Source organism: Triticum dicoccoides, chromosome 6A, assembly GCF_002162155.2.
Source record: "Triticum dicoccoides isolate Atlit2015 ecotype Zavitan chromosome 6A, WEW_v2.0, whole genome shotgun sequence".
NCBI lineage: Eukaryota > Viridiplantae > Streptophyta > Magnoliopsida > Poales > Poaceae > Triticum > Triticum dicoccoides.
The window spans coordinates 604,264,871-604,291,188 of record NC_041390.1 but is presented as its reverse complement, the minus strand read 5'-3'; the positions used below and the strand labels follow the sequence as shown (position 1 = coordinate 604,291,188).

General features: G+C 45.5%; 3 protein-coding genes and 1 pseudogene across 3 annotated transcripts; 2 read left to right on the top strand and 2 right to left on the bottom strand.

Moving 5' to 3' along the window:
• Positions 1-3,028: 3,028 nt before the first annotated feature.
• Positions 3,029-4,281, top strand: LOC119316094 (F-box/LRR-repeat protein 14-like). The gene has a single exon (XM_037590462.1). The coding sequence runs from the start codon at positions 3,484-3,486 to the stop codon at positions 4,279-4,281; it is 798 nt and encodes a 265-aa protein (XP_037446359.1). The 5' UTR covers positions 3,029-3,483.
• Positions 4,282-9,079: 4,798 nt separating this feature from the next.
• LOC119318343 (F-box/LRR-repeat protein 14-like) lies at positions 9,080-11,660 on the bottom strand. The gene is made up of 2 exons (XM_037592887.1): positions 11,513-11,660; positions 9,080-10,952 (listed from the first exon to the last, which is right to left on the bottom strand). Exon 2 carries the CDS (start codon positions 10,902-10,904, stop codon positions 9,468-9,470), a length of 1,437 nt encoding a protein of 478 aa, XP_037448784.1. The 5' UTR covers positions 10,905-10,952; positions 11,513-11,660; the 3' UTR covers positions 9,080-9,467.
• Positions 11,661-15,945: 4,285 nt separating this feature from the next.
• LOC119316093 (F-box/LRR-repeat protein 14-like) lies at positions 15,946-17,388 on the top strand. The gene has a single exon (XM_037590461.1). The coding sequence runs from the start codon at positions 15,946-15,948 to the stop codon at positions 17,386-17,388; it is 1,443 nt and encodes a 480-aa protein (XP_037446358.1).
• A 1,188-nt stretch (positions 17,389-18,576) lies between these two features.
• On the bottom strand, positions 18,577-25,407 carry LOC119316092 (annotated as a pseudogene).
• Between the last annotated feature and the right edge of the window lie 911 nt (positions 25,408-26,318).

The following is a 26,318-nucleotide window of genomic DNA, read 5'->3' as shown; positions in this document are numbered from 1 at the left end:
ATATCTATATATATCTATCTCCAATCCAAACATTTTTTATGCGCCCATCACCTGGCCATTCCTTGCAGCAAAAGCATCCATCCCCCGCGTGCGTGCTTACTACTGCACAATTTCTCGAGTCCTCAAGGACGTTCCGTAGACCAGCTCAGAATCATATCATATACTCCTTCCTTTTCGGTTTATAGAGCTTATCTTAAAATTTTAGTTTTTCCATTTTATAAGGCTCAATTTGATTGTTTTCCATCACATGTTCAGATTCCAAGGTGCATTAAATCATCGCATATACTTTATGCATGCATGCATTGCAATTTATGCATTGATAAACATAATTTTTTGAGAAAAATAAGTGCATTAATTAGGTATTTTTGCAAACTACAAAAAGTATTCCACCATTCATCATCTACCTTGATTGGTGAGATTTTTGAATTGAGCCCTATAAACCGAAAAGAAGAGAGTAGGAGCACATCATCAGCTGTATAATAACCGCTGTCAAGAGTCGAACCGTTGATCGGTCCGCGTCACATCACACCGATCGGAGATGATGACTCGTGAGACTAGCCCGGACAAAAAGGACGGCCACCATCCAACTCAACTCCGAAGGAGAAGAAACTTCAAAGTTGCAGCCGCACGTACGTCTGGGTTTTATAATCGTAGCGTATCATGAGCAGATTCCCAGCTCAGCACCGGTTCACACTACACGCCTCACCTGCACCCGCGATCACCACAGAAATCCCGGCCATCCTGGCACCCTTTCTCGTCTGGTTTCATAGCTGCAACGACCGGGAAAAATCGGGCTGATATTTTGTGCGGCGATGGGTTGTGACGCGACGCGACGCAGGGTATATGCGGTGGGCGCACTACGTAGCGCCTACGCAGCCGCCGACGGGGATTCCCGGTGGGGGGTGCCGTGCGGGCCCCGGCGACGGCACCGCCTTCCTTCTCCTGCCGCGCGAAAAGTTGGCGACGGCGACGGTTGGGACGGGACGGGGGGCGGCGCGAAACCGATCAACGCCAGCCACAAAGGTATATCATCGGAGACGGAGATAGATAGATAGATAGAGATCGTTTCGGAGAAAATACCAGCTCGTTGGAACATACTTCCTCCGGTCTTTTTTACTTTGCACATTGGTTTTGCCGAAAATCAAACTTTGGTAAGTTTGTCCAAATTTATATTGAAAATTATTAGCATCTATAATATCTAATAAATATAATATGAAAATATATTCCAAGATGAATCTAAAGATATAATTTAGTTTATAATTTTTATAATGAATGTTTATAATTTTTTATATAAACTTGGTCAAAGTTGAATGAGATTGACTTTGGACAAAGCTAATATACAGAGTAAAAAGGACCATAGGAAGTACTACGTATACTGTAATTTTCGTCGATCCTAGCTGCATCCCTAGCTTCGCTTCATCCAGAAGAATAATGGTGCGTCGTGGATTCTGATTCACCGTCCACCAGCACCGGGTAACAGTGAATGAGATCGGGGCGATGATTGAGCTAGGTCAGGGTAATGCTATTTTAGTTTGACGCCTTTGCCGGTCTTTTCTGTGGAAAGGGATTTGTGCTCTTTGACTGACTTTCTTTTTAAGTGTTTTGGTCTGTGTGGATGGATAGAAGGAAAACTTGGAATCAGTGCTTCTTTGAATCTTTGGTGGGGTTGGTGGTAGAAGAAGAAAGAAGATACTCTGAAATTTGACAGTAAAATGGATCACGCTTGTGTTTCTTGATCCGACTCCGGTGGTGTTTCTTGGCTCTGCATATCTGAACCATGAACAAATTAAGCTACTGGTTTTTTTCTTTGAACCTGAATTAAGCTACTGGTTAATAATGTTTCCTTGTGAAATACAGGTGCAGTACTGATAGCTCCTGTGCTGCCGCTACCATTTCATTTTTTTCCATTTTAATGCAGGAGGACTGTTTTACTGCTGCAGTATTGTTAGCGGTCTGTTTGTATTTTAAGAGCAGTTGCTGCTGTTTTTCTTAAGCTGCTGCCGCTAGTGCTCACTGCTAAAGGAAAATACTCCTACAGATGCAGAGTAAGACTTATTTGGGCCAGGATAGTGCGAGGGACGGAGGCCTCTCTCTCTATTGAGCACGGCCCAGCCCAAGGCTCTGCTCAGCAGCCCACATAGGCATCTTCTCCCCGAGGTCGCGGCGGAGGTTTCCTGCCGCCGGCCGCCACCCAGCTCCGGACCGCCCCACGATCGACGCCGTCTCCGCGCGATCCTTCCCTCCCGACGCCGGCATTCCTTATCCCCCTGCGGTACGGATTCGGGTCGATGCCTTTCCCCTTTTGAGCAAAGCGACCATGATTTAGCAGAGCCTAGGTGAACTCGATTGCTGCACTGCGCTTAGTTAGTTCTGACGATTCCGCCGTCTGGCGCCTAGGTGAGCTTGATTCTTTCCCTGTGGGTTCTGTTGATTCCATGACAGTGTTGTGTCTAGGTCTGACTTAATTCCTGCAGTTTGGTCTGGTACTGCCACTGGCCCATTTATGCATGAACCTGGTTTCGAACTTTCGATATGTGCAGAATGCAGGAGTGGGTAAGTTCGTTCTTGTTAGTAGCAGATGTTCGGTAGCGTCTAGAATTCGTTACATGCTCATTTTGTTGGTTAGGTACATCAACATATGCATGGTGCTGTTAGCTACAAATAATCAAGGAACTATTTTTGTTCCACGATTCAGAATTTCAGATACAGATAGGTGCTATCATAGTCGACCGTGGAACGAATTGAGTCTGAAGGGGGAGCTGCCCTGTATAATTTTATTAAGTTATTGTGAGACACTGGCGCTCGTCACAGGACTCCAACCCTACTCGGTAGGGACATACACCACAATCCGCTATGACTCAGTTCCCAATTAGGGTTCATTGTGAAGATTAGCACACAAATCTTTCCGAAGATACATAACCGTTTGAAGCCTCATCAATGTTTCCTTTACATGAGTTTAAAAGCTATTATCTGATTATCTTGATGTGTTCCATTCTGATAATAATATTTTAATTTCAGCACCCTGTCGAGCATTGAGATTCCCAAGTCATGCCACGGAGATTCTCGATGGAGGGTCTCCCAGAGGCACTGCTTGCAGAGATCGTCAAGAGGGTTACCAAGACAAGTGATCGTAATTCTCTTTCCCTCGTGTCGAAGCAGCTGTGCACCGTCGAGGCGGAGCATAGGGATGCTATCCGTGTTGGCTGTGGACTCGGCCCTAGTACAGAAGCCTTGGTATCGCTGTTCTCCCGGTTCCCCAATTTGACGAAAGTAGAGATCAATTATTCTGAATGGAAGCCCAGTGATGGGGGCCAGTTGAAAAACAAAGGCCTCCTTGTTCTATCATCTCGCTGCCTACATCGATGACATTGGTCTTTATTATCTAGCTGAGATCGAAAATTTGAGGTCCCTCAGGCTGAACCACGCACCAGCAGTAACTTCTACTGGGAATTTGAGTTTGAGATTAATGGAAATTACGTTGAGATGGGGGCCCATGATTCCTCCTACGTGTCTGGCTACCCATATAGCTATGACATCTGCTGTGATAATTTGAAGGATCTTAGATTGGCTCATATTATAACTCAGCCAGAAATTGGACTTCGTTTTCTCCTGGGGAAGTGCAAAGCATTGGAGACACTTTATTTGGAGTACGTTATTGGTCTAAGTGAGAGTGAGATGATCGCACTATTCCAGAATTGTAGTAACCTTAAAAGCATCTCACTTCGACTCATCCCTCTGCACTGTGAAGATTATGAGTTTAGGACAGCATTGACTGATGTTAGCCTTAAGGCTCTAGCACTCAGCTGCCCTATGCTTCAGGTTGTTGAGCTCACATTCGCATTTTGCTCTGTGCGTCGGCCAACAGATATAGGCTTCACACAAGAGGGTATTGTAGCGCTCATCCCATCCTGTCCGATTCGTGCTTTTGTGCTTAACGGTGCCACCATTTTCCGTGACGAGGGGATGAAGGGCCTCTCATCCTCACAGTTTCTGGAGACACTCGAGCTCGTGCATTGCAAGTCTATAACTGATGCTGGGATGGATCTCATTGCTCAGGCTCCTTGTCTGAGTCACCTCACGCTACGTCAATGTAGCAGCATCACCGATGATGGAATGGCTGCACTCATACGTTCTCATAAGTTGGAGTCACTGACGGTTATAGGCTGCTGCCAGGTCTCTCAGGAGGGCATTCAGGGAGCTGCCAAAACAGTTCGCTACTCGGCAGAGATTGAAAACCTCGGCAGCTTAAAAGGAATGCGGATTCAGTATATGGAGTTTTAGTAGTTACAGTATCATGAAAGTAACTAGAGAACAGATGTACGCGTTGACATTTTCGTGTGGCACAACTCCAATGCCTCGGTTATTATTTTAGACTGTTAGCAACTCACGAGTTTCTCAAATTCTTCCGTCTCGCTAGGCTTGGAATGAAGGTTATTTTTCCTATTTATTTCCCTATTCGTGTCAAATTCTTGCATGTTGTGGGACTTTAAATGACGGTTGTTTTCCGTATTATAATGTATTCACATTGCTTCTTTAAAAGAAGAAAAAAGGGGAGGAGAGCTCCTTTCATGTATTCACATTGTCATTGCAGAGCTCGCTGTGTCTTCTGACGAGATCTGAGGAGTGATAACCGGAGCTGCAGGGCTCCATCTTGGGTGCCAAACTCCTAATCTCAACCGACTGGAACCGCTGGAGAAGGCGAGATGCAATGATCTTCAGAAACCTCACTATATCTGACTGTTGGAAATACTTCATTTATCTTGTAAAAAGTCGGTTGAGGCCGGCTTTTGCGCGGCATAGAACAGTAGGAAGCAATAGCAGGTTGTTTTGGGTTGCTTGTGAAATGCAGTAGTTTCTGCATCACAAGAAATTTTCTTAACAAGGTCACACTCCGCAAATGCAAGAAAGTGACAGATAATGGAATGGTTGCACTGGTACGTTGGCAGAAGCCGGTGTCCCTGACTTTTATAGGGTGCCGTCAGATCTCTCAGGACGGTGTCCAGGGGGCTGCCAAATCATTTCACTACTCCGCAGAGATTGAGAGCCACGACAGCCTAAAAGGATGAAGCTCAATCTGTCTCAGTCTCAGAAGTAATGTTCGGCTTTTAATTTCTGTTGCTGCATGTAGTTGCAGAATTTAACTACTCCTAGTTTCTGTTGCTGCATATATATATGCATGTAGTGGCACATGCTCCCTCCGTCTCAAAATAAGTGTAGCTGATTTTTTGGGACTGAGGGAGTATATATGATAGTAACTGGAAGAGAATCTACCTTACACTTTCGTGTGACTGAACTCCGAGGTCATTTTAGACTTTATAAGCGCCTCAGGAATTTGTCCGGATTTTAACACGTTGCGAGTTTTGAATGACAGTTGTTTTGGGTATTTATATTGTCTTTACATTGTTTCTTAAAGTCACAACAAGGGGGGCACTGAGCTCCTTTCATTGAGACCTAACACGGGCCTTCAGATTCGAAACGAATTACAGGTTCTTCTAGTTGCACAATCGGCTGATAACCGGAGCTGCAGGGCTCTACCTTCTGCCGTAATCTCAATTGATTGGGGAAATGTAATGATCTTCAGAAACGAAGTCGACTCGGGCTCGTTGGTTTTTGCCGAGGATCCGATTCGATTGTTTCATCGCGGCATGCCCGTCCATAAATAGTTGCTATATGGCTGGAGGTGCCATGTGATCTCCAACCGCGTCACTTCAGTTCACTGCTTTCTGGTTGTATTCGATTCTTGCAAATACTACTTTGGCTCTCTTGTCCTGTAGAAGTTGGCACAGTAAAAAAAAAAGGAATATGTTCTTTCTTCTGGCTGCTTGTAGAACATCATGCATTGCACATATGAACACAATTAGTACAGTAAACAGGAAATAAAAGGCAACACAAACTAAATATCCTAGAGCACCTTACAAGCCGCAAGCTGACCATGATCTGGGAAATCCACCCGGGACTTCAGATCACAATCAACAGATGCCCAGGAAGATAAGAAGCAATGTTTGAGACCCTGCTTATACTAATAGTACAATCAACCAACTAACTACGACAATAGGGGGGAAAGCAAAGTACATTGCCAGCCATTACATTGAGCAAAGCAAACTATACAGCAAATACCCAAAAGGAGCTTCTCCATCAGGGTCCTCGCACATGCTGACTTCCCCAGATCGTCACTCTATTCGGAGCACACCAAAAAATCTCAACCTTGAATTGCACGAAAGACTTCATTTGCTGTCTACTTTGGCATTCTTACCAATCACTTCAGATTTCTTCGATTTCCTGCTTTTTCTGCAAAATAGTCCAATCATTTAGCCATCTGGCAATCATATCAATGAGGACACAAGGGTCAGTGATTTGTGCATTATCAAACAGAGTACTACTCCCTCCGTTCCTTTATTTATGGTGTATTATTTTCGACACGGTGACCAAGGCACATAATTATAGACATGTTAGGACAAAATTATCCTTGGCAAATTGATTAGTTAGTGGCGAGTAAATCAGTGTTCTAGTAAAGTAAGAGATACATGCAATCGACAGAGAGATATTTTCCTTCTTTCTCTATAAGAAGAGATACTGACAATCAAAAGAGATATATACTTTCCTTTCTTCTGGAGGGCTAACAAGGGAATTATGAGGAATTAGAAGAAATGCACCTTACATTCTAAAATTTTATCGAAAAACAAATACACCTTATATAAAGGAACAGAGGGAGTATCTCCTATTTACCGCATATGGGTACGTCCTTCTAATGCCATGAGATTCACGATACGTACCCATATGCCATGTGCTACCTATCAGCTTGTACAATATCGAATCATGGAAATTGAAAGTGATAATTGGCACAGCAACCTTGTCCAGTAGTACAGTACTTGTACATCAATAGAGATCAATGAGGGGGCTATATAATAGAGCAACAACCTTTACTTAGCCAGTATTACAACAAATGAAGCAAAATTCAGAGTATAAAGAAATGGACCAAAGTCGCATGCATCCATGCTTATCGTGGTATACATGATGTATTAGGACTGGGAGACATCGGTAATCTAGTGGCAGCATATATTTGGGAGCGTGGTAATCAATCAAATTACCAGTGTAGAGTCTTCGGTTATGGTAGTAGCAGCGAGTAGCAGTCTACCGCAATGACGAAAGCGCTTGTGTCATCTTGAGATGTTCATCTCCATCCTCCGCACAAGGACTAGGCCATAGCTCTTCAACCTGCAGTTCCTCTGGGATGTCTAGTAGAGTTTCACAGGATCGATGTGCCTTTGTATTTCTTTCTGCAGTTTCTAGCTTAAGCACTCTCTGCTCCCTTATTATCATCGGACCGTGTACCGAACCTCGAATCTACATAAGCCTTGTTATCACAATGCGTATTTTAGTATTTCGTCCGGTTGACCTAGAGACCTTGGTTGTCAATATCACAAATATCATTGTTGGCCTACTGTGTGGTCTCATAGGTTCAAGTGCGGAGCCCCCCTCACCGACAGTTAAAAAAACATTTGTAGGTAGCACTATAAGCATGATCAATTATAGTACACTGCTTCAGGGCTCTCAAGCTTCATGCGTTGGTCTGTAGCTGATTCACTAACGCACATACTGCCTAACGTCTTATATTAAGTTACAGAGGGAGTATTTGATATGATTAAGACCAAACACCAATTAATCATGACAGTAGGATGAACCATACGTAGATGTGAGTGAAAGAAGCAGGAGACTAGACATGAATATGTTTTTGTTATGCTTGCTCCATCTATATAATCTCACAACGAAGTTTCTTTGGTTCTTGCCACTGTAAAATAGATGAATCTTCTGAAGGAAAGCTCTAGTACATTGTATTGTTCATTACCTGGCATCATCACTGGTCTTCTGATTATCATAAGTTTGTTGGCCTGGAGTGGAACGACGACAAGTATAGAAGCGATGGACAAAGATGTATGCCAGAACGGCACCAACCAGGGACACGACCTAGGCGGCGTATGCGCCGACAAGGCCGACCAGCGCGACTACTACGCACATGCATTGCTTGAGAGACCGAGCTTCTTGCCATGGATGATGAGCTGCATGGTGATGAGCAGGGACGCCACGAACGCCATGGTGTTGCAGAGCAGGAACACAGGTTCGGAGAAACTGTTTTTTCCTGTATGTTCGAACAATTCAGAAAAGTTCAGTCAAAATATATTAGTAGGAAACTTCTCATAGTAGCAGCACCTGGTTTCTTTTGTAATAGTATATGATTGGCGCCTGAGGTAAGTCTAAAAATACACGAGTTTCAAGTACCTTCGACGAGTAGAAAACGTTAGTTGGGGCTGGGGACTGATTGCACCGACGGTGGGTTGCGCCACCGCAGCACCTGCGCTGCCACCAGCAGGTTCTCCAGCAGAGGCCGTGCCTCCATCACTGCCGGCAGTAGCCGCCTCAACTGTTGGAGCGCCGCCTCGCTCCTGTCGTCGATGGCGATAGCTGCAGAGATGGCCTCGATGAGGCGGGACGATCGATGGCTGGCAGGGAGAGCAAGGATGTACTGCTTAACATTGCAAGTGGAATCAGGCATACTTGAGGAATTACTTCCCTCTGCTGATCTGTGCATGCTTGTCAAAGCACACATCTCTCCGTTGTCCTGGCAAAGGTTCAGAAAACTGCCATTTTTATCTTCATGAGCTGATCTGTAACCCTCTTTCTCGAATGTTGATTCTCTGACTATCTTTCTGTAAATCAGCATGTATCTGATCATTCGTCAGTTCTTCTCCACCCAAAGAGTTTCTGTTACGAAGGAATTAGCCGGCAGCTTGCTGGTTCTTGTGTGTAACGCCTCTGATGCCCTTACAATTTTAGATGAAGACATTTGCTATGGCCAAGCAGCATGAAGACTACACTAGATTACATCAAGTGATATGCTGAGTCGCTGTACCATATCTGTTTTCTCTGCCGTTTTGCACAGAACTATCACCATGTACATGTATGTATGTTCAGTGTGAGAAAAAGGCATCTGTTCACTGTTCATAACCTCTTTGCTTTGTTTCATAATATGTGCGCCATGCGTTGTGTTGATATGTTATGAGCAGGAACCACTGTAAAGAAATGACTAGCAGATCTAATCTCCAGGTTTAATGCGCTCAATGACGCCTGAACCTTAAATGTTGCACAAGCAGCCAAAAGAACCTGATATTCTTTTGAAATTCAAACACTGAAGCTATAAGAATAAATTGAAAAAGCAAATGAAGTACAGACAGGAGCAATGCAAATAGATTACAAATCGAAGTTGCTGTCATAGGATACGCAAGAATTCTGTCAAATTCCTAAGACAGATCTCGCGCTACCAAAGCAAGTCTAGAACATCTGAAGCCAATTGGAAATGGCAGGTGCACCTGTCCTCCGAGTTTGCTTTCATAGTTTTGCGGTTTCAAACTTCTGCTGATATATAGTGAACACAAATTAATAGCCAAATACTGGATTCAGGGCGACAGCAGTCATTTTATGTTCATGTTAATTGCTTTTAAACTCTCTAGGCTTTCAAACTCTGCAGAGTAGCGAACTGTTTTGGCAGCCCCTCGCACACCCTTCAGAGAGATCCGGCGGCAGCCTATCACGGTCAGTGACTCCAACTTCTGTGAACGTGCCAGCTCAGCCATCCCATTGTCTGTTACTTTATTGCATTGGCGGAGTGTGAGACTCCTCAAGCAAGGAGCCTGAATAATGAAATTCATACCAGCATCAGTTATAGAGCAGCAGTCCACGAGCTCGAGCTTCTCCAGGAGCGGTGAGGATGAGAGGCACTTCATCCCCTCGTCATACAAAATGCTGGCACCATTTAGCAAAAGAGCGCGAATTGGACAAGATTGGATCAGCGTCAAAATGCCCTCTTGTGTGAAACCTATTTCAGTAGGCCAATCGGGGTCGCAAAATGCGAATGTGAGCTCAACAACCTGAAGCATCGGGCAGCTAACAGCTAGAGCCTTAAGGCTAGCATCAGTCAGTGCTGTCCTATACTCAAAATCTTCACAGCGCAGAGGCCTGAGTCGAAGTGCGACAGTTTTAAGGTTGCTGCACCTCTGGAATAGTGAAATCATCTCATTCTCATGTAGACCAATAACATACTCCAGGTAAAGTGTCTCTAATGCTTTGCACTTCCCCAGGAGAAAACGAAGTCCAATTTCTTCATTTGTTATAATATGAGCCAACCGAAGATCCTTCAAGCTATCACAGCAGATGTCATAGCTATATGGGTAGCCAGACACGATGGAGGGATCACGAGCAAATAACATGAAATAATCTCCATTAATCTCGAACTCAAACTTTTGGAGATTTGCCCATCCTGCGCCAAACTTTAAGAGGTCATACTGGCTGATTCCATCACAATCCTTTACAACAAGTTCACCCAACAATCCATACCTCACAAAGTACTCAAGCCACTCCCTGTTGTCTACTGCCTTACAGTCAACAAGGTGGAGAACTGACAGATACCTGCAACCAACCGCCACCCGAAAAATCCCAGTAGAAGTGACTGCTGGTGCACGGTTCAGCCTGAGGGACCTCAATTTTTTGCAGTCAGATAGATAACCAAGACCAGTGTCGTCGATGTATGAGCAGAAGCTTAAAGCAAGATCAGACAGCGAGGGGCAGTGAGATGATAGAACATAAAGGCCTTGGTTGTTCAACTGCTCCGCGTCAGTAGACTTCCACCCAGAGTAATCGATCTCTACTTTCACCAAATTGGGAAACCGGGAGAAGAGAGATACCAAGGCTTCTGTTGAAGGATTGAGTCCACGGCCAATGCGGATAGCATCCCTGTGCTCCGCCTCGACGGTGCAGAGCTGCTTCGACACAAGGGAAAGAGAATTAAGATCACTTGTCTGGGTAATCCTCTTGACGATCTCTGCAAGCAGTGGCTCTGGGAGATCCTCCATTGAGTATCTTAGCTGCACAACTTGGGCAGTCTCAAGACCCGACAGGCACTGAAGCAAAGATTCTATAGTCAGAACGGAACAGAACAAGATAACCAAATAACAGCTGTACGAACTAATGTAAAAGGAAACACTAGTGAAACATTTAACTTCTTTATATCTGTTGGAAGATCTATTATGCGCTTATCTTGGAACAGACACCAAATTATGTGCTTAGCTTGCAGCAATCACCTAATGCAAAAGCCCAATACTTGTATCCATGTCATGGAACGGAAAAACGTTGTCAGGGAAATCAAATTAACCTGACCTCTTACAGTCTACGAATAGACCAAATAGAACTACAAGACCACAAGGTAATTAAACATCCAACTGAACTCACATCTGCAAGGATATTTCTGGGCGCTTAATAACAGGTTTTACTAAAATTAATTAAAGCAGGCTATTTCCTCTAGGATTGCACAGAGGATATTCTAGGCTCATACGCAGGTGGGAGAACAGGATTTATGCAGACATTGCAGAATGGAATCAAAAGAAGTCAAGTGGAAGAATCGACAGCACCTCGGCTGGCTCAACCAATGTTGCTCGAGAAGGGAAGGGACCCAGATCCGTACCTCGAAGGAGCCGACGAACCAGGGAGGGCGGCGCCGACCGGGAGGGGAGATCTGGGCGGGAACGGCGGTGATCGAGTGGGTGGATTGGGCGAAGAAACCTCCGCGGCGAGGTCGACGGCAAAGCAAACCCTCAATTTCACTCGCGGCGTGCGTGCTTTTTTTCTATAGGGGAGCGTCGGCTTCGGGATCTCGAATGGATTAGTACGCAGCAGCAGAGAAGGCTTGGGCTTGGGCCGACTTGATGATGATGCGTGCTAAGTCCAAATGTTTCTCATTCGTGTCTCAAAAAAAAAAAAAGTTTCTCATTCTCTCTTAGTTTTTTTTTGTTTCTCATTCAATAAAAAAATGTTTTGGTTTTGTCTTAATTTAACTTTTTTTGTGGGGGTAAAAGGAGTTTTATTCTAAATCTACAGAGTTACAGTCGAGTGGCAAAAGCTTAGAAATATAAGGTGGTCATTGGTGTAACAACATTGCCATGGTACACTCCGTCCGACTATAATTTGCCAACTGATCGACTACTCATTTTGATTCCTACTAATTTTCTATGGAATAAAGTCCCTATCCTTCCTCAAAGCATTGATCTCCTCCACAAAATGTTGGTACGTGGAGCCGGCTAAACCAATTCTTGGAAAAAGGGATAGGGCCTCCGTGGAGTTTGACTGAATGACCACCTAGAGGCTAGAGTGTTGAACACACACTGGTACACCGCTAATACAAAGGACCCAACATAATGCCGTAAGATCATACCTGTTGCGGCCAATATATCCGCATCAGAGAACGAACCATCCACAGATAAAGTAACGTGATCCGATGGTAGTGGCGGCCATGGACTCGCCTGTACAGGATCTAGTTTTTCCTTCGGCAAATCAAGCAAGGCCGACATTTTGCCTTTAAGAATTTCCTTAGTGTTATATAGTTTCGCGTCACCAGTAGATTTTAGATAGCTATCTAGAAACTCAACCGTGGCATCAACTAGATGGACCTCTTTGTCATGAACCAAATCATCGTGAAGCTGTCAAATTCTCCATATGATCATGATCACCTTTTCGTGTTCTGCTGCATCACAGCCAAGTAAGACACTGAGGAGCCACTCCTTACCATTATTAACTAGGTGATCATCGGAAGACAACGACCAGATGGTCCGCATAAAATCCCAAACCCCGTTTGCGTGGGTGCAGGTGTTGAGGATGCCTACTATGGGGTAAGCCCACAATGATCTAAACTCGTGGAGGCCCAAAGGGCCCGAATCCACCGCTTAAAAATAACAAAAACGTCAACAAGTCCTAATTAATTGGACAACATCGTGACATAAATCCACTCGGACGAAGACACATTATTACCACACTCGGACGAAGAACTCCCAGACACTCGGACAAACTATCACTCGGATGTGAGGAGCAGAACATGCAAGGAAAGCAGCTGAGGCGTCGTAGTTATTATTGACGCATACATTACTTTCATTAAGACGCCCACCACACTTCGTAGTTGATAGTATTTATAGTTGTAATCAACGTAGCAAAAAAGGTGAAAGGACATGGCGCACTCTATATAGGCCGTCCTTCACCATGAGTTAGCCTCTCTTCTTCCATTTCCTCTCTCTCTCTCTCTCTCTCTCTCTCTCTCTCTCTCTCCCATACACATTGTAATCTCCTATGCTCTTCATACACAGGACAAAGAAAGATTTTCCGGAGCACAAGACGTAGGGTCGTTACCTCCATCATGAGAGGCTCGAACTTGTAAAAATCCCTAAGTCACCCATTTGCGCCTCGGAAGATCAGACTCCATTCTCCTACCTCTCTCTTATTGTCAGAATCATCCCCATGACAGCAGCAACACATGTAGCTGTCTTCGGAGCACATCCAACAAGTGGCTAAGTGACATTCAACTTCGTATACTACTGTAGCTAGGGCACCCAATGCCGCCTTCTAGGCGGTAATCTTCATTTTTTTTGGAACCGTGGAGCGCCAGATGAGGTTCCAAATAGAATAATCTCCCTCTAGATGTTAGATTGCAGCTCCACCAACGAACAACTCACCATGTAGTGCAGTCATAAGTCTATAAGCATTTTCAATGAAGAATCGCTCGCTTTTCTCCGAGAACCACACGAGAGGTCTTGTCGTTGTCTCGGTGAGGTCCAGGTCTTAGAAATTTCATTAACGTGAAGAGGCCAAAAATGATCTTTGAGGCATTGGACGTTCCAAGCTCCACTATCATCAAGGAAGTCTAAGACCCCATTAAACCTAGAATTACATTTGGGACTGACTGGCCTGAAGGAAGTCCCACGAGGAATCCAAGGGTCCCTCTATGTCCAGACCAAAGAACCATTCTCCACTCTCCAAATATAATTCATTTTTCTAACAAGTTCCACACCATGCTCGATTCCTTTCCACATGGCCAAATAATTACTAGTGAACACATTATCTTGTAAATTTCCATTAGGGAAGTACTTCGCTCGCAACAGACGCGCACAAAGGCTGCCCAGTGTATCAATTAATCTCCAAGCTTGCTTGGCAAGAAGAGCTTAGTTAAAAGCTCGCATGTCACGAAAGCCCATACCTCCCTTGCACTTTGGTAATCTCATGTTGTCCCAACAGTCATCTTTCTTTTACAATTCTCCATTCCCCACCAATACTGCCTCATCAAGCGTGTTAGATCATCACAAACTAAGGTTGGTAACCTGAACATGCTCATCACATAAGTGGGGATGGCATGAGAACCTATTTAACCAACAATTCCTTACTTCCTAAAGACATTCACCATTCACTCCAATCCATAAGCCCTTGCCCAAAAGCGCTTGGAGTGTTTCAAATCTTCCGTTGTGCATCTTCCAGTGTGGGACAGGAAGGCCCAAGTATTTGAGATCAAAAACTTCTTGTGTAACTTCCAGTATAGATTTAACTTCCATTGCCACCGCCGATAGACAATCATCGTTGAAAAGGCTGGAGCACTTTGAGGGGTTAATAAGCTGACCCATCGCCAAAACTTAAGCGTTCAACAAACCTTTTACCAACATCATTTGCTGCTTAGAAGCCTGAAAAAATAGTAATTAGTCATCCGCAAAAAGAAGGTACGAGATAACTGTAGCTCTTCGACAAATTTTTGACACTCCTTCCAGACCTCCTCCATAATGGATTTGTTGATCAACGCAGAGAAAATGTCAACAACAAAAAGGAATAGGGGACAATGGGTCACCTTGGCGAATGCCATTGTTTTTTTTTTTGAAGTTGCGAATGCCATTGTTGGGGGTAAAGGAGTCCAACAATTTACGAGTGAATTTTATTGAATATTTGACCGAAGAAACACGCGCCATAATACGACAAATCCAGATCATATGCTTTGGAAAGATTCAAAAGTTGTAAGCACATAACACCGAGATGAGGGGTGTGGCTGGGTTGGGATTTTGTGACCGGTCGTCCAACCGGACGTATAGGGGCTGTTTGAGGAGCCCGGGCGTAAATGCTCTTACTGACAGCTCCTACCTTTGTTTTTGTTTTCATAGTGCGGCTGCCGCCGTATAGTATTGCTACTGTGCTGCTGGTGCTCACTGCTAAAGGGAAACACGGATGCATAGTAACATTTTTTTAGAATCAAGTAAGATTATTTAGGCTAAATGCGAGGGACGGAGGCCTCTCTCTATTGAGCCCGACCCGGCCTGGCCCGGCCCAAGGCTCTGCCCAGCAACCCACATAGGCATCTTCTCTTCTTCGCCGCTCCCAACCAAGGCGCCGCCCCCCGCGAGAAGAGGGTTTTTCTCCGAGGTCGTGCGGAGGTTTCCTGTCGCCGGCCGCTACACAACCCCGGACCAACCCACGAACGCCGCAATCTCCGCTCGGTTCCTCCCTGCCGACGCCGGCATTCGGGTCGATTCCTTCCCCCTTCTTCGCAGGGCGACCATGATTGAACCAGCCAGCCACCTCGATTGCTGCACTTGGTTCCAGGCGAGCACAATTCTTGCCCTGGGTTTTGTTGATTCCATGGCAGTATTGTGTCTAGGTCGTCTTGGTTGCTGCAGTTTGGTCTGGTAATGCTATTGGCTCATTTATGTATGAACATGGGTGGAATCTGCATGGGTGGACAGACTGTTTTCGTTAGTAGCACATGTTCCCGAGCGTCTACGAGTTGTTACATGCTGTCATTTTCATGTGATTGGTTAGGTACATCAACATATATCATATATGGTGTTGTTAGATAGAAAGAGGGTGCTGCATTAGTTAGCATCAATTGTGAAACAAATTGAGTACGCGCCACTAGGCTATGACCCAGTTTTCAGTTAGTGTTTATTGCGAAGATTAGCGTTCAGAGCCTCATCAATGTTTTCTTTACATGAGTTTTAATAACAACTGTTATCTGATTATCCTGATGTGTTAATAGTATTTTAATTTCAGCACCCTGTCGAGCATTGCGATTCCCAAGTTGTGCAGCTGAGATAGTCGATGGAGGGTCTCCCAGAGGCACTGCTTGCAGAGATCTTGAAGAGGGTTACCAAGACAAGTGATCGTAATTCTCTTTCCCTCGTGTCGAAGCAGCTGTGCACCGTCGAGGCAGAGCACAGGGATGCTATCCGTGTTGGCCGTGGACTCAAACCTACAATAGCAGCCTTGGTATCGCTGTTCTCCCGGTTCCCCAATTTGGTTAAAGTAGATATAAATTATTCTGGATGGAAGCCCAGTTACAGGGGCCAGTTGAAAAACCAAGGCCTCCTTGTTCTATCATCTCACTGCCCCTTGCTGTCTGATCTTGCTTTAAGCTTCTGCACTTCCATTGATGACTCTGGTCTTGGTTATCTAGCTGACTGCAAAAGTTTGATGTCCCTCAGGCTGAACCACACACCAGCTGTCACTTCTACTGGGATTTTTCGGGTGGCGGTTGGTTGCAGGCATCTTTCGGTTCTCCACCTTGTTGACTATACGGGAGTAGACAACATGGAGTGGCTTGAGTACCTTGGGAGGTATGGATCGTTGAGGGAACTTGTTGTAAAGGATTGCAATGGAATCAGCCAGTATGACATCATAAAATTTGGTCCAGGATGGGCGAATCTCCAAAAATTTGAGTTCGAGAATAATGGAAATTACTGGATGACAGGGGCCCGTGACCCCTCCAACGTGTCTGGATACCCATATAGCTATGACATCTGCTGTGATAGTTTGAAGGACCTTAGGTTGGCTCATTTTAGAACTCAGCCAGAGATTGGACTTCTTTTTCTCCTGGGGAAGTGCAAAGCATTGGAGACACTTTACCTGGAGTATGTTATTGGTATAAATGAGAATGAGATGATTGCACTATTCCAGAGGTGCAGCAACCTTAAGACCATCTCACTTCGGCTTATGCCTGTGCGATGTGAAGATTATGAGTTTAGGACGCCACTGACTGATGTTAGCCTTAAGGCTCTAGCTCTCAGCTGCCCTATGCTTCAGGTTGTAGAGCTCACTTTCACATATTGCGAACACAAGTATCCTACCAGAATTGGCTTCACACAAAAGGGTATTGTGACGCTCATCCAATCTTGTCCAATTCACACTCTTTTGCTAGATGGTGCCAACATTTTTAAAGACAAGGGGATGAAGGGCCTCTCATCCTCGCGGTTCCTGGAGACACTCAAGCTCGTGAATTGCAGGTCTGTTACTGATGCTGGTATTGGTTTCATTATTCAGGCTCCTTCCTTGAGCAGTCTCATCCTCTGCGAATGTGAGAAAGTGACAGATGATGGAATGGCTGCGCTGGTACGTTTGCAGAAGTTGGAGTCCTTGAACGTTATAGGGTGTTGTAAGGTCTCTGAGGAGGGTGTCCAGGGTGCTGCCAGATCAGTTCACTACGCGGCAGAGGTGGAACGCTATGACATCCTAAAAGGAATAAAGCTCACTCAGTCTTGGGAGTAATCTTTGGCTGTTGATTCAGGTGCTGCATATGATGGCAGAATTTAGTGGCTACAATATTGTGGAAGTAATTGAAAGACAGATGTACCTGAAAATTGCCATGTGACCCAACTCCAATTGCTCAGCTATCTACTTATCTTAGACTTGTAGCACCTTCGGAATTTGTCAGGATTATAATGTGTTGCTTGGCTGTGAATGACAGTTGTTTTTCCTATTCTTTATTGCATGTCTTCGCATTACTTCTTACATTAAAGTATAAAGGGGGCAGAGAGATCCTTTCATTGAGATCTAAGATGATGCCTATTTTTTGTATGAAGTCTGTGGGTCTTTAGATTTATCAGCAACTCTGATTTTTTTTATTTTTTTATCAGCAACTCTGAAATTCTGAAGAAGATCCAGAAAAACGCACGTAAAGCAGCCAGCCAGAGGACAAAAACGGTTTACTGAATCCTTGGACAGCAGTGAACAAACCATGCCTACTTTGATGCGCCACTCCGACGCTGTCTCTTTGCACGTCGAGTGCGCCGGCGACGGCCCGCGCCGACCTGCATCTGAGTGGCGCCTGGCCTTCCGCTTTCCAGCATGGAAGGTCGCAGGGTGCATGCGACTGATCAGTGCTGGTTCGCGCGCTCTTTTGAACTCAACACCTCATTCGCGCACCACCCACCTGCTGCCGATCGGATTGCCCAACTGGGGAGATTGTGCCGCGGATGCTCCGACGGAATCCCCGGATTCAAGGTATGTTTCTTCCCAATCAGTGAGTACTAATTACTAGGATTGCACAATACTACTATACTTCAGATCGTACCTAGTGGCACAGCACGTTTCAGCACCAACAAATGATTCAGTTTCCGGAATACAAATGTGGTTACACTTCATGCAGTACCCACTCAATTTCAGAGTGCACATAGAATCAGGAAACATCACCCTACATATTCATTGGATTGAGATACATGCACACTTGCACAATAGTGAGTCGGTAAACAACGCCAGCATGCTCCCATTGGATGCAGGTTATTCATCCGAGTACATTAACTAGACAAGGAATCTGAAAAGATGGTGGATTGCCAACGAGCAGAGGGGTTCGACAGAGCTAATTAAGCTGGTTAAAGATCTAGAGACAGAACAAATAAATAGATGATCCATCACCTCGAATTTTTGATTACTTCGTCAACTGCCACACCAGTAGAGCTAAATTGATAATGATGAATTAAGCGTCATATGGATCACAAAGTAGCCCACCACCGCAATGATGAGCACGATGACATACACGGACGTCTTCCACCCCTGCTGGAGCCAGTTGCATAGGCCACTAGGAGAGCGACCAAATCCAGTATGACCGCCTGTTCATCACCCTCAGTGAACATTTTTCCCATTCTCCTTCCTCCTTTGGCAGCCATTGAGGTGGGAGCATGACGATGACGACGATGGAAGCCATGAAGGAGATGGAGTTGCTGTATAAGAAGGCGAGGTACCGGGGCCTCCTGTTGTCGTGCATCACCGGGTTGCCCGCCTCGTACGCATTGCTACTGCTCTGCCACTCTCCACCAGGCGGTTCCAGGCCAGCCTGGTAGGCTACGCTTGCCACCAAGATGCCTAGCAGCATTAGGTACTTTCGCTTCGCGTGCTTCTTGCTTTCTTTATCCCCCATCTTTTCTCCTACCTTCTCCCCTTATTCGTCATGTTCTTTGGTTGCCGAATTGTTGCCATCCTCCTTCCCTTCTTCGTCCCGTTCTTTGGGTGCCGAATTGTTGCCATTCTTGTTCGGCCCCTTCAATAAAAATACTAGCAGCAGTACGACTACAACAAAGAGGATCACGGCCACCAATGCGAAGATGTAGATGGATGTCTTGAGGTGTTGCGTCTTCCGGCAGCGTAGGCCCCCATCAAACAAAACAAGCCCACCGCCGTACAAACAACTAGCACATTGCTTCATATGGCTGGCTTGTACATATTGGGGTTCACCGGGAGGATGATGAGGGCGATCGACAACATTAAGCTTATTGAGTTGCAGTAGAAGAAGGCATTGTAGCGGCGTGGGTAGTTGTCCAAGAGGACCGGGTCACCGGCATAGTGCCGTCCGAACTTGTCGTCCTGGGCGGAGTACTAATTATAGGCTATAATAAGGCGCAAAGGCATCTGGGTGGGCTGAGGGTGGTGCCAAAGGGCCCATATAATCAGCAAGCTGCAGCCCATCACGTTCACGTACGTCCGCTGTTCACATCCAGTCGCCACGCCCCCACGTCTGCACGGATCGATCAATCCATCCGTCGTCTCCCGAGTCCCGACTCCCAAACAGCCAAAGCGCGGCGGCGGCGGCGATCGATCCGTTGCTACTTCATAGAAAAGTTTAGGCAGCTGCCGGCTGGGCGGCCGGCACACCGCACACGCCTATGCGGCTACGCGACTGCGCGCGGCAGCGGGATCCGGCAATCGACACTTCGATACACTGTAATTTTTTGCTCCCCTCCCAGATTCTTTGCTGAGCAGCAACATATTTTTCAATTATCACTCCCTCAATTTGAATTCTGCTTCGGTATAGCCTTTTGTGTGTTGTTATTCTTAAATTTTCGTACAAGTTCCATCAATTGTATGTATGAACTTATAGCTAGCAGATTAAATCTTACATAAATATATTATATGAGGGGTGCTTTTCATCTATGGAACTTGTCAAAGCTTACTCACGCAATTGCCTCAATGATCACAGCTTGGGTAATGATGTTATCTGTTACTACATGGAGAAAAAAGATGAAAAAGGTCACCAGTTTCATGTCTAGGGGCAAGAGAATTTATTAAAGGTAATTTTCAAAAAATTAAGCCCTTCTAAGTTCTTTGATTTGGGCAGTATATTATGTTCTTTTTGAAAAGTCAATTCTATTTTTTATTTTGTTTATCTTGTAGGTTATTGAACCTTGATTTTTGACGATGTGTTTTAGAACTTGGAAACGAAGACAAACTTTTCAGGTAATTTTGTTCTTTGTTTTAGGATTATATCAATATATTGCTGTTAATTTTTTTCATAGATCGACTATTGTTATGTCTGAAATTCATGTTAGAAGATGTTAAACACACCTTTATTCAATGCATCGTTGATTGAAAATTTTATGCCATAGTGAAGTAATGCATCAGAGTAACATTAGCGTCAGCTCCGTCCCTAGTCATGGAGCAGGAAGCCACCTGGAGGGGTGAGGCCGGCTTGGTAGGTGATGGTCGCTGCCAAGATTGCAAAGAGAAGCAACCGTTTGCACCTCTTCTCTAGCAACTGGTGTTCCTGGACTCTGGCTTTCTTATCCTTGTGGTCCAGCGTGAAGAAGACAACACAGATCACCATATAGACAATTCCCGGCGGCATACACGCGGATGAGGCCAAACAGGTCGAGTATCATGGCTACCTCCAGCACGTGATGCTTGACCAGAATCCCCTTCTGAACTAGGACAATGGCCACCAAGGAGGCCACAAACACAAGCGAGTTGCAGTAGTAGAAGGACTTGTACCGCCTAGCGTTGGTCGTGAGGAGAATGGGGTCACCAGCCATGTGCCCCTCGACGTTGTCCTGCCAAATGCCACATGGCGGGTCCAACCCCGCTGTGTAGGTGATGGTGGCAGCAAGAGTGGCCAGTAGTAGAACAAGATAGCGAGCCTTGTCCAGAGCTTCGCTAGCACTGCATTCATACATTGCAGAGAAAGAAGAAACAGAGTTCAGTTTAGTTGCAGAGAAATAAAGAAGAAATTAGTGTAACTGCAAACAGAAGAAAAAGATTATCTATACTGGCTTGGATCCGAAGTTTGGAACTAGATGGGTGGCGACAACCATTGGGAGAGGAGGTTTTTGAGAGCTAAAGCCTGTAAAATTAAGTTAGTACGAGAGGAAAGTAATGTGTACCTTCCATTATCACCTGGAGCGAAACAACAAGACAATAATTTTCACTCTGAACTGCAGAAGCCATAGAGTTGGAGCATGATGTATGCCACAACGGCGCCAACCAGGGAGACCACGTAGATGGTGGTGTCGGTCTCCGTGCAGCTGCCAGTAGCATAGGTACCGATGAGGCCGACCAGCGCGGCGACGATGCGGGTGTAGAGTACATAGACGGAGCCAGTTTGTCAGGGAGCTTCTTGCCGGCGATGGTAAGCAGTGTGGTGATGAGCAAGGATGCCATGAACGCCATGGTGTTGTAGAGTAAAAACACCGTTAGGCCCACGCCGCGGTGGTCCTTGAGGATCGCGTCGCCCAGCGGTGGCTGCCCTTAGTGGTGTACCAGAAGCCGCCTGGCGTGCTCAGTCCGGCGATGTAGGTGATACTCACTGCGAACGTGGCGAGAAGCATCAAGACCTTGCGGAGCCGTTCTTCTGTTTTCATCATCAACTTTTGGGCCTCCTTTCCTTCCAGCAGGTATTCAGGCTATCAATACTAACTTCCTTTGAATTTTCGGCGTTAGACCCGCCCGATATTGTATTACCATTCTGTGGGGTTTGAGTGACCGAAGGGAAAATCTTTCATGGCTAATGATGCTTATGATGCCGCGGGTGATTTACCATTATCGTCACTAATAAAGGGGTCGGTTTCATCACCTTTACTGGGTGTAGTGTGATGTACGCTCATGTCATCTGAAGACTCCGTACGCTTCGCACTCGTGAAGGATGCTTCATTCTTCTCCTCCATACGTTCATTCAAAGGAGTTGAATTAACTTCCGGGAAATATTTCGGCTTGTACTTCTTCGTCCACTCTTTACTTTCATTCACAAAAGAGAACTCATCACAGACCTCCTGATTTGTCTTCAAGATCAGCCCTTTCTTGTTCAACTTCTCAATCAGTATCTGCAAAACACATCCAAAACATTAAGTACATGCAAACATTATGTACATGCCCATGGAAAATAAAATAGACATCAATCATTACCTCAGCACATTTATCAGGAATGAGACGAATTTCTTTCTACATATCTTTTATGGGTTTCATGACTTGATTCAATGTAGTGTCCCTACTCGATGAACACTCGGATTTACTATCTTTTCTATTTCCGCCACCACCTTGTCGTTTCGGGTGCTCAGTTTCTTTCTCTTGAATTAATCCTCCTTTAGCAATTATGGTGTGCCTGTACTCTTCACTTATTAAGTCGTCAAACTGTGAAATGTTGAATGAATTTAACTAAGTGAACAATTAAATACTCCGATTAATGCATTCAGTAGAAGCCATAAGTATTTACCTTCTCATGACCACAGCCGTAGTTTGTGTCATACTTACCACGCTTCGAAGCCTCAACTTCATACCAATTTATCATGGGTACTCAGAAGACAGAGGATCGAATGTCTCTACAGCTGTTGGTTGCACTTTCTCCTAGTACATGTACTGCATGAATATCAAGTGAGTTAGCAATCTTAAACTATGGAAATGTAATTATAAAGACACAAATTAAAATTACGACTTATCTGAATGAGTGTGAGGTTTCCCATTGGCCATTTGAATTTTTTGACATCTCTAACTGTCTTTTGTGAATGCACACGCATAATGTAAACGCGTTTCAATTAAATGATTTTATGGCGTCCACATCATCCACCAACTTGTAAAAACTATGACGGACATGTTTATTGGAGTGCAGTGCTATAATTGTGCTAAGGAGAACCAATACAGTTCTACGCACAAAGTCATCATAATACATGTCACTCTTAACAATGTTTTCAATCAACTGGTCTATCACTATTTCACCATTACGGGAATCCAGAAAATGAGAAGGCATCATTTCCTTCTCTACTTTACCTATTACTTTCATCACATCTTTACCCTTGTTCTCTAGGCCAAATATGTGAAAGGCATCATCAGTGCGCAATGATATGTCACCGTTTTTCAGACGCATAACAAACTTTTTTTGTCAAGTCATATGTTTTAATAATAAATTTCAGCAAGCACTTCGGCATTTGCACACTAGGAATCAACATCATTTTCTCCAACCTTGTGCCACCAAGCCGCTTTCGTTGCCTAGAGTTCAATTTGTTCACCAACGTGCACCACTTCTCGACAGGACAATAAATTTCTCCATACTCCTCCATACTAAACGAAAAAATCACATGAAGTGTTAGCTATTTTTAACATGGCCCACGATGAGAACGATAAATTATGACGCAATGGCTAGATTTGAAAGCACCACCATACCTTCGCTGCGGGGGGACTACATCGTCGTGGCAGGTGGCTCGTGCCTTGGCTGCGCAAGGGGTGGGGTGGCATGCTTAGTGTGCCGTCGGTCCTAGCCGTCAACTTGAACGGGGGTTTGGCAGCGTGATCTAGAGGGCAGGGGGTGTTACACCGTGGAATCACGGCGTGATATGGAGGCGGCGGCATGACCGTGGGAGGGCGCCGTGCGTGATGGGCGGCGGCGTGATCGTCAAAGAGCTTGGAGGGCAGCGAGATAGGGTGATGGAAAATTGCGTGACATGAGCAGTGTGGTGATGAGCAAGGATGCAACGAACGTCGTGGTGTTGTAGAGTAAAAACAACATCAGGCGCACACTGTGGTGGTCCTTGAGGATCGCGTCGCCCGGGTGGTGGCTGCCCTTAGTGGTGTCCCAGAAGCCACCTGGCGTGCTCAGCCCTCCCAACCCTGCCTACCCACATCACACAATTTTCCATCACCCGATCCCGCCGCCCTGCCGGCTCTTTGACGATCACGCCGCCGACCATCACGCGCGCCGCCCTCTCACGGTCACGCTGCGATTCCACGGCGTAACACCCCCTGCCCTCTAGATAACACCGTCAAACCCGCCGTTCAAGTTGACGGTACAGACTGACGGTGCACTGAGCACGCCACCCCCCGCCCCCTCCCCCCTGCCCGCGCAGCAATGAAGGTATGGTGGTGCTTTCAAATCTATCTGTTGCGTCATAATTTATCGTTCTCGTCGCGGCCATGTTTAAAATAGCTAACACTTCGTGTAATTTTTTTCGTTTAGTATGGAGAAGTATGCAAAAATTTATTGTTCTGTCGAGAGGTGGTGCACATTGGTGAACAAATTGAACTCTAGGCAATGAAAGCGACTTGGTGGCACTAGGTTGGAGAAAATATTGTTGATTCCTAGTGTGTAAATGCGGAAGTGTTTGCTGAAATTTATTATTAAAACGTATTACTTGACAAAAAAAGGTTTGTTATGCGTCTGTAAAACAGTGGCATATCATCGCGCATTGGTGATGTCTTTCACATATTTGGCCTAGAGAACAAGGGTAAAGATGTGATGAAAGTAATAGGTAAAGTAGGGAAGGAAATGATGCATGTCCAACTTCACGACCATCCGCACACCATACTCGCAACGAGTCTCGGGTCTAAGCCTGCGGGTGCAGCCCTCCATGGTTATGAATTTGCTCTGCCTTCTCTCCGCCCTGGAGCAAAGGAACCGCCTGAACCGTATAATTCCTGAAGCACCTTTCCCTCATTTCACCTTCTCTCTCGTGATGCTGAACCCACGCTCTTTGGTGTGTTTGTTGTAGAATATGTATGCATACTCTTGGGACCGAAATGTCATAATTATGACCTCGCAATGTGTCTCCAGCATCTGCTGCTGGCTTTGAGCCTCCTCAGTGTCCATCTCTGCTTCGTTGAGATCACCGCTAGGACCATCTGACCCCTCCTAGAAAATTACATATGAAACTATGTCAATTACTATTATTTATTTCATACCACTACGCACCGTACAAAATGTTTGAACGAACTTGGCTCAAGTTATCGGCGAATGATTCCTGAAAATTGTTTTGCTCATTCTCTACGTCCACATCTTATTCTAAATTAATAGACATAGACAAATAATTAGCCATATGGTACTTTGCAAATTCAAAAAATGTAATAATAGATGTCACTTACTTTTTCACTGTTTGCACCAAGTTCATTATTTTCAAAATCCTCCGAAGGTAAGATATCATATGACGAGCACGATTCGGTGTCACTGCTGTAATCATCTTCGTTAATAGTATCGTTATCGGTCTGAGTGACCTTATCAGTACCATTCTCATCGCCCGTGAATGTGGTTTCTTCGTCCATATAAACACACCTATCTAGCAAGACTGCACAACATTGATAAATTTTTTTATCTCGGGTTAAAGTTCATACAGCGGGTCATGCCGATGAATAAATTGCAAGATTAAAACTATTTAAACTTATTTTTACAAAAACTAAATCATTTCGATCCGTCATACAAGGGTTAGATGGCAAACCTTGGGTGGCGGTGTCGACGTCGCTAGTCAAGGCCGACGGGGCCTTGAGGCAGGGGCCTCCGGCGTGATTCAAGACGACGGCGACGTGGAAGACGAGGAAGCCACCCGCGGGATTATGGGGCGGATCTGCGGCGGGGGATGACTGCGGTCAGTGGTGGCGGACGCGGCGTGGGACGTCAGGGCGGTCAGTGCCGGCATGGACCGCGGCGTGGGACAGGGACGGTGAGAAGCGGCGTGGGACGGGGTTGGAACGATGTCCGAAGCTGGCGACCACGGTCTTCCACACGTCCGGCCATCGGCGGCGATCGGCCAATTGGGCAACTGGATCGGGAGCCGCGTGATCGTCGGGCGGGCGACGAGATCGTGCAAGTTTTTTGTGTTTTTTCCTGGGCGGGCGGCAGGTGGGCATGATCGTGGAATTGTTTTTTTTAATGACATGGGCGCGCGTATCAGTACGGCCGGACGGTACGTGTGCAATACGAGGTGGGTACATATTTCCTTGAAATGACCCATCTGCCCTTCTACGGTTGGCGTGGGTGGGTGGGGGTGGGTTACCGAAGCATCATCATCTAAATTTACTTTTCTACTGATTGCAGGCCTGCAGGCTAAAGGCGCTGGGTTGAATGAGTCCCGAGTGTTAGAAATGTTGTGCATCAGCATGTATCTGTCTGATCGTCTCGCGGATCTTCTCTAATCTCTACCCAAAGGGTACTCTTCTGTGAATGAAATCCTGCAGAT

Excerpts from the sequence above, each read along its gene's own strand:
- LOC119318343 (XM_037592887.1), bottom strand. The coding sequence starts at position 10,904 with ATGGAGGATCTCCCAGAGCCACTGCTTGCAGAGATCGTCAAGAGGATT.
- LOC119316094 (XM_037590462.1), top strand. The coding sequence starts at position 3,484 with ATGGGGGCCCATGATTCCTCCTACGTGTCTGGCTACCCATATAGCTAT.
- LOC119316093 (XM_037590461.1), top strand. The coding sequence starts at position 15,946 with ATGGAGGGTCTCCCAGAGGCACTGCTTGCAGAGATCTTGAAGAGGGTT.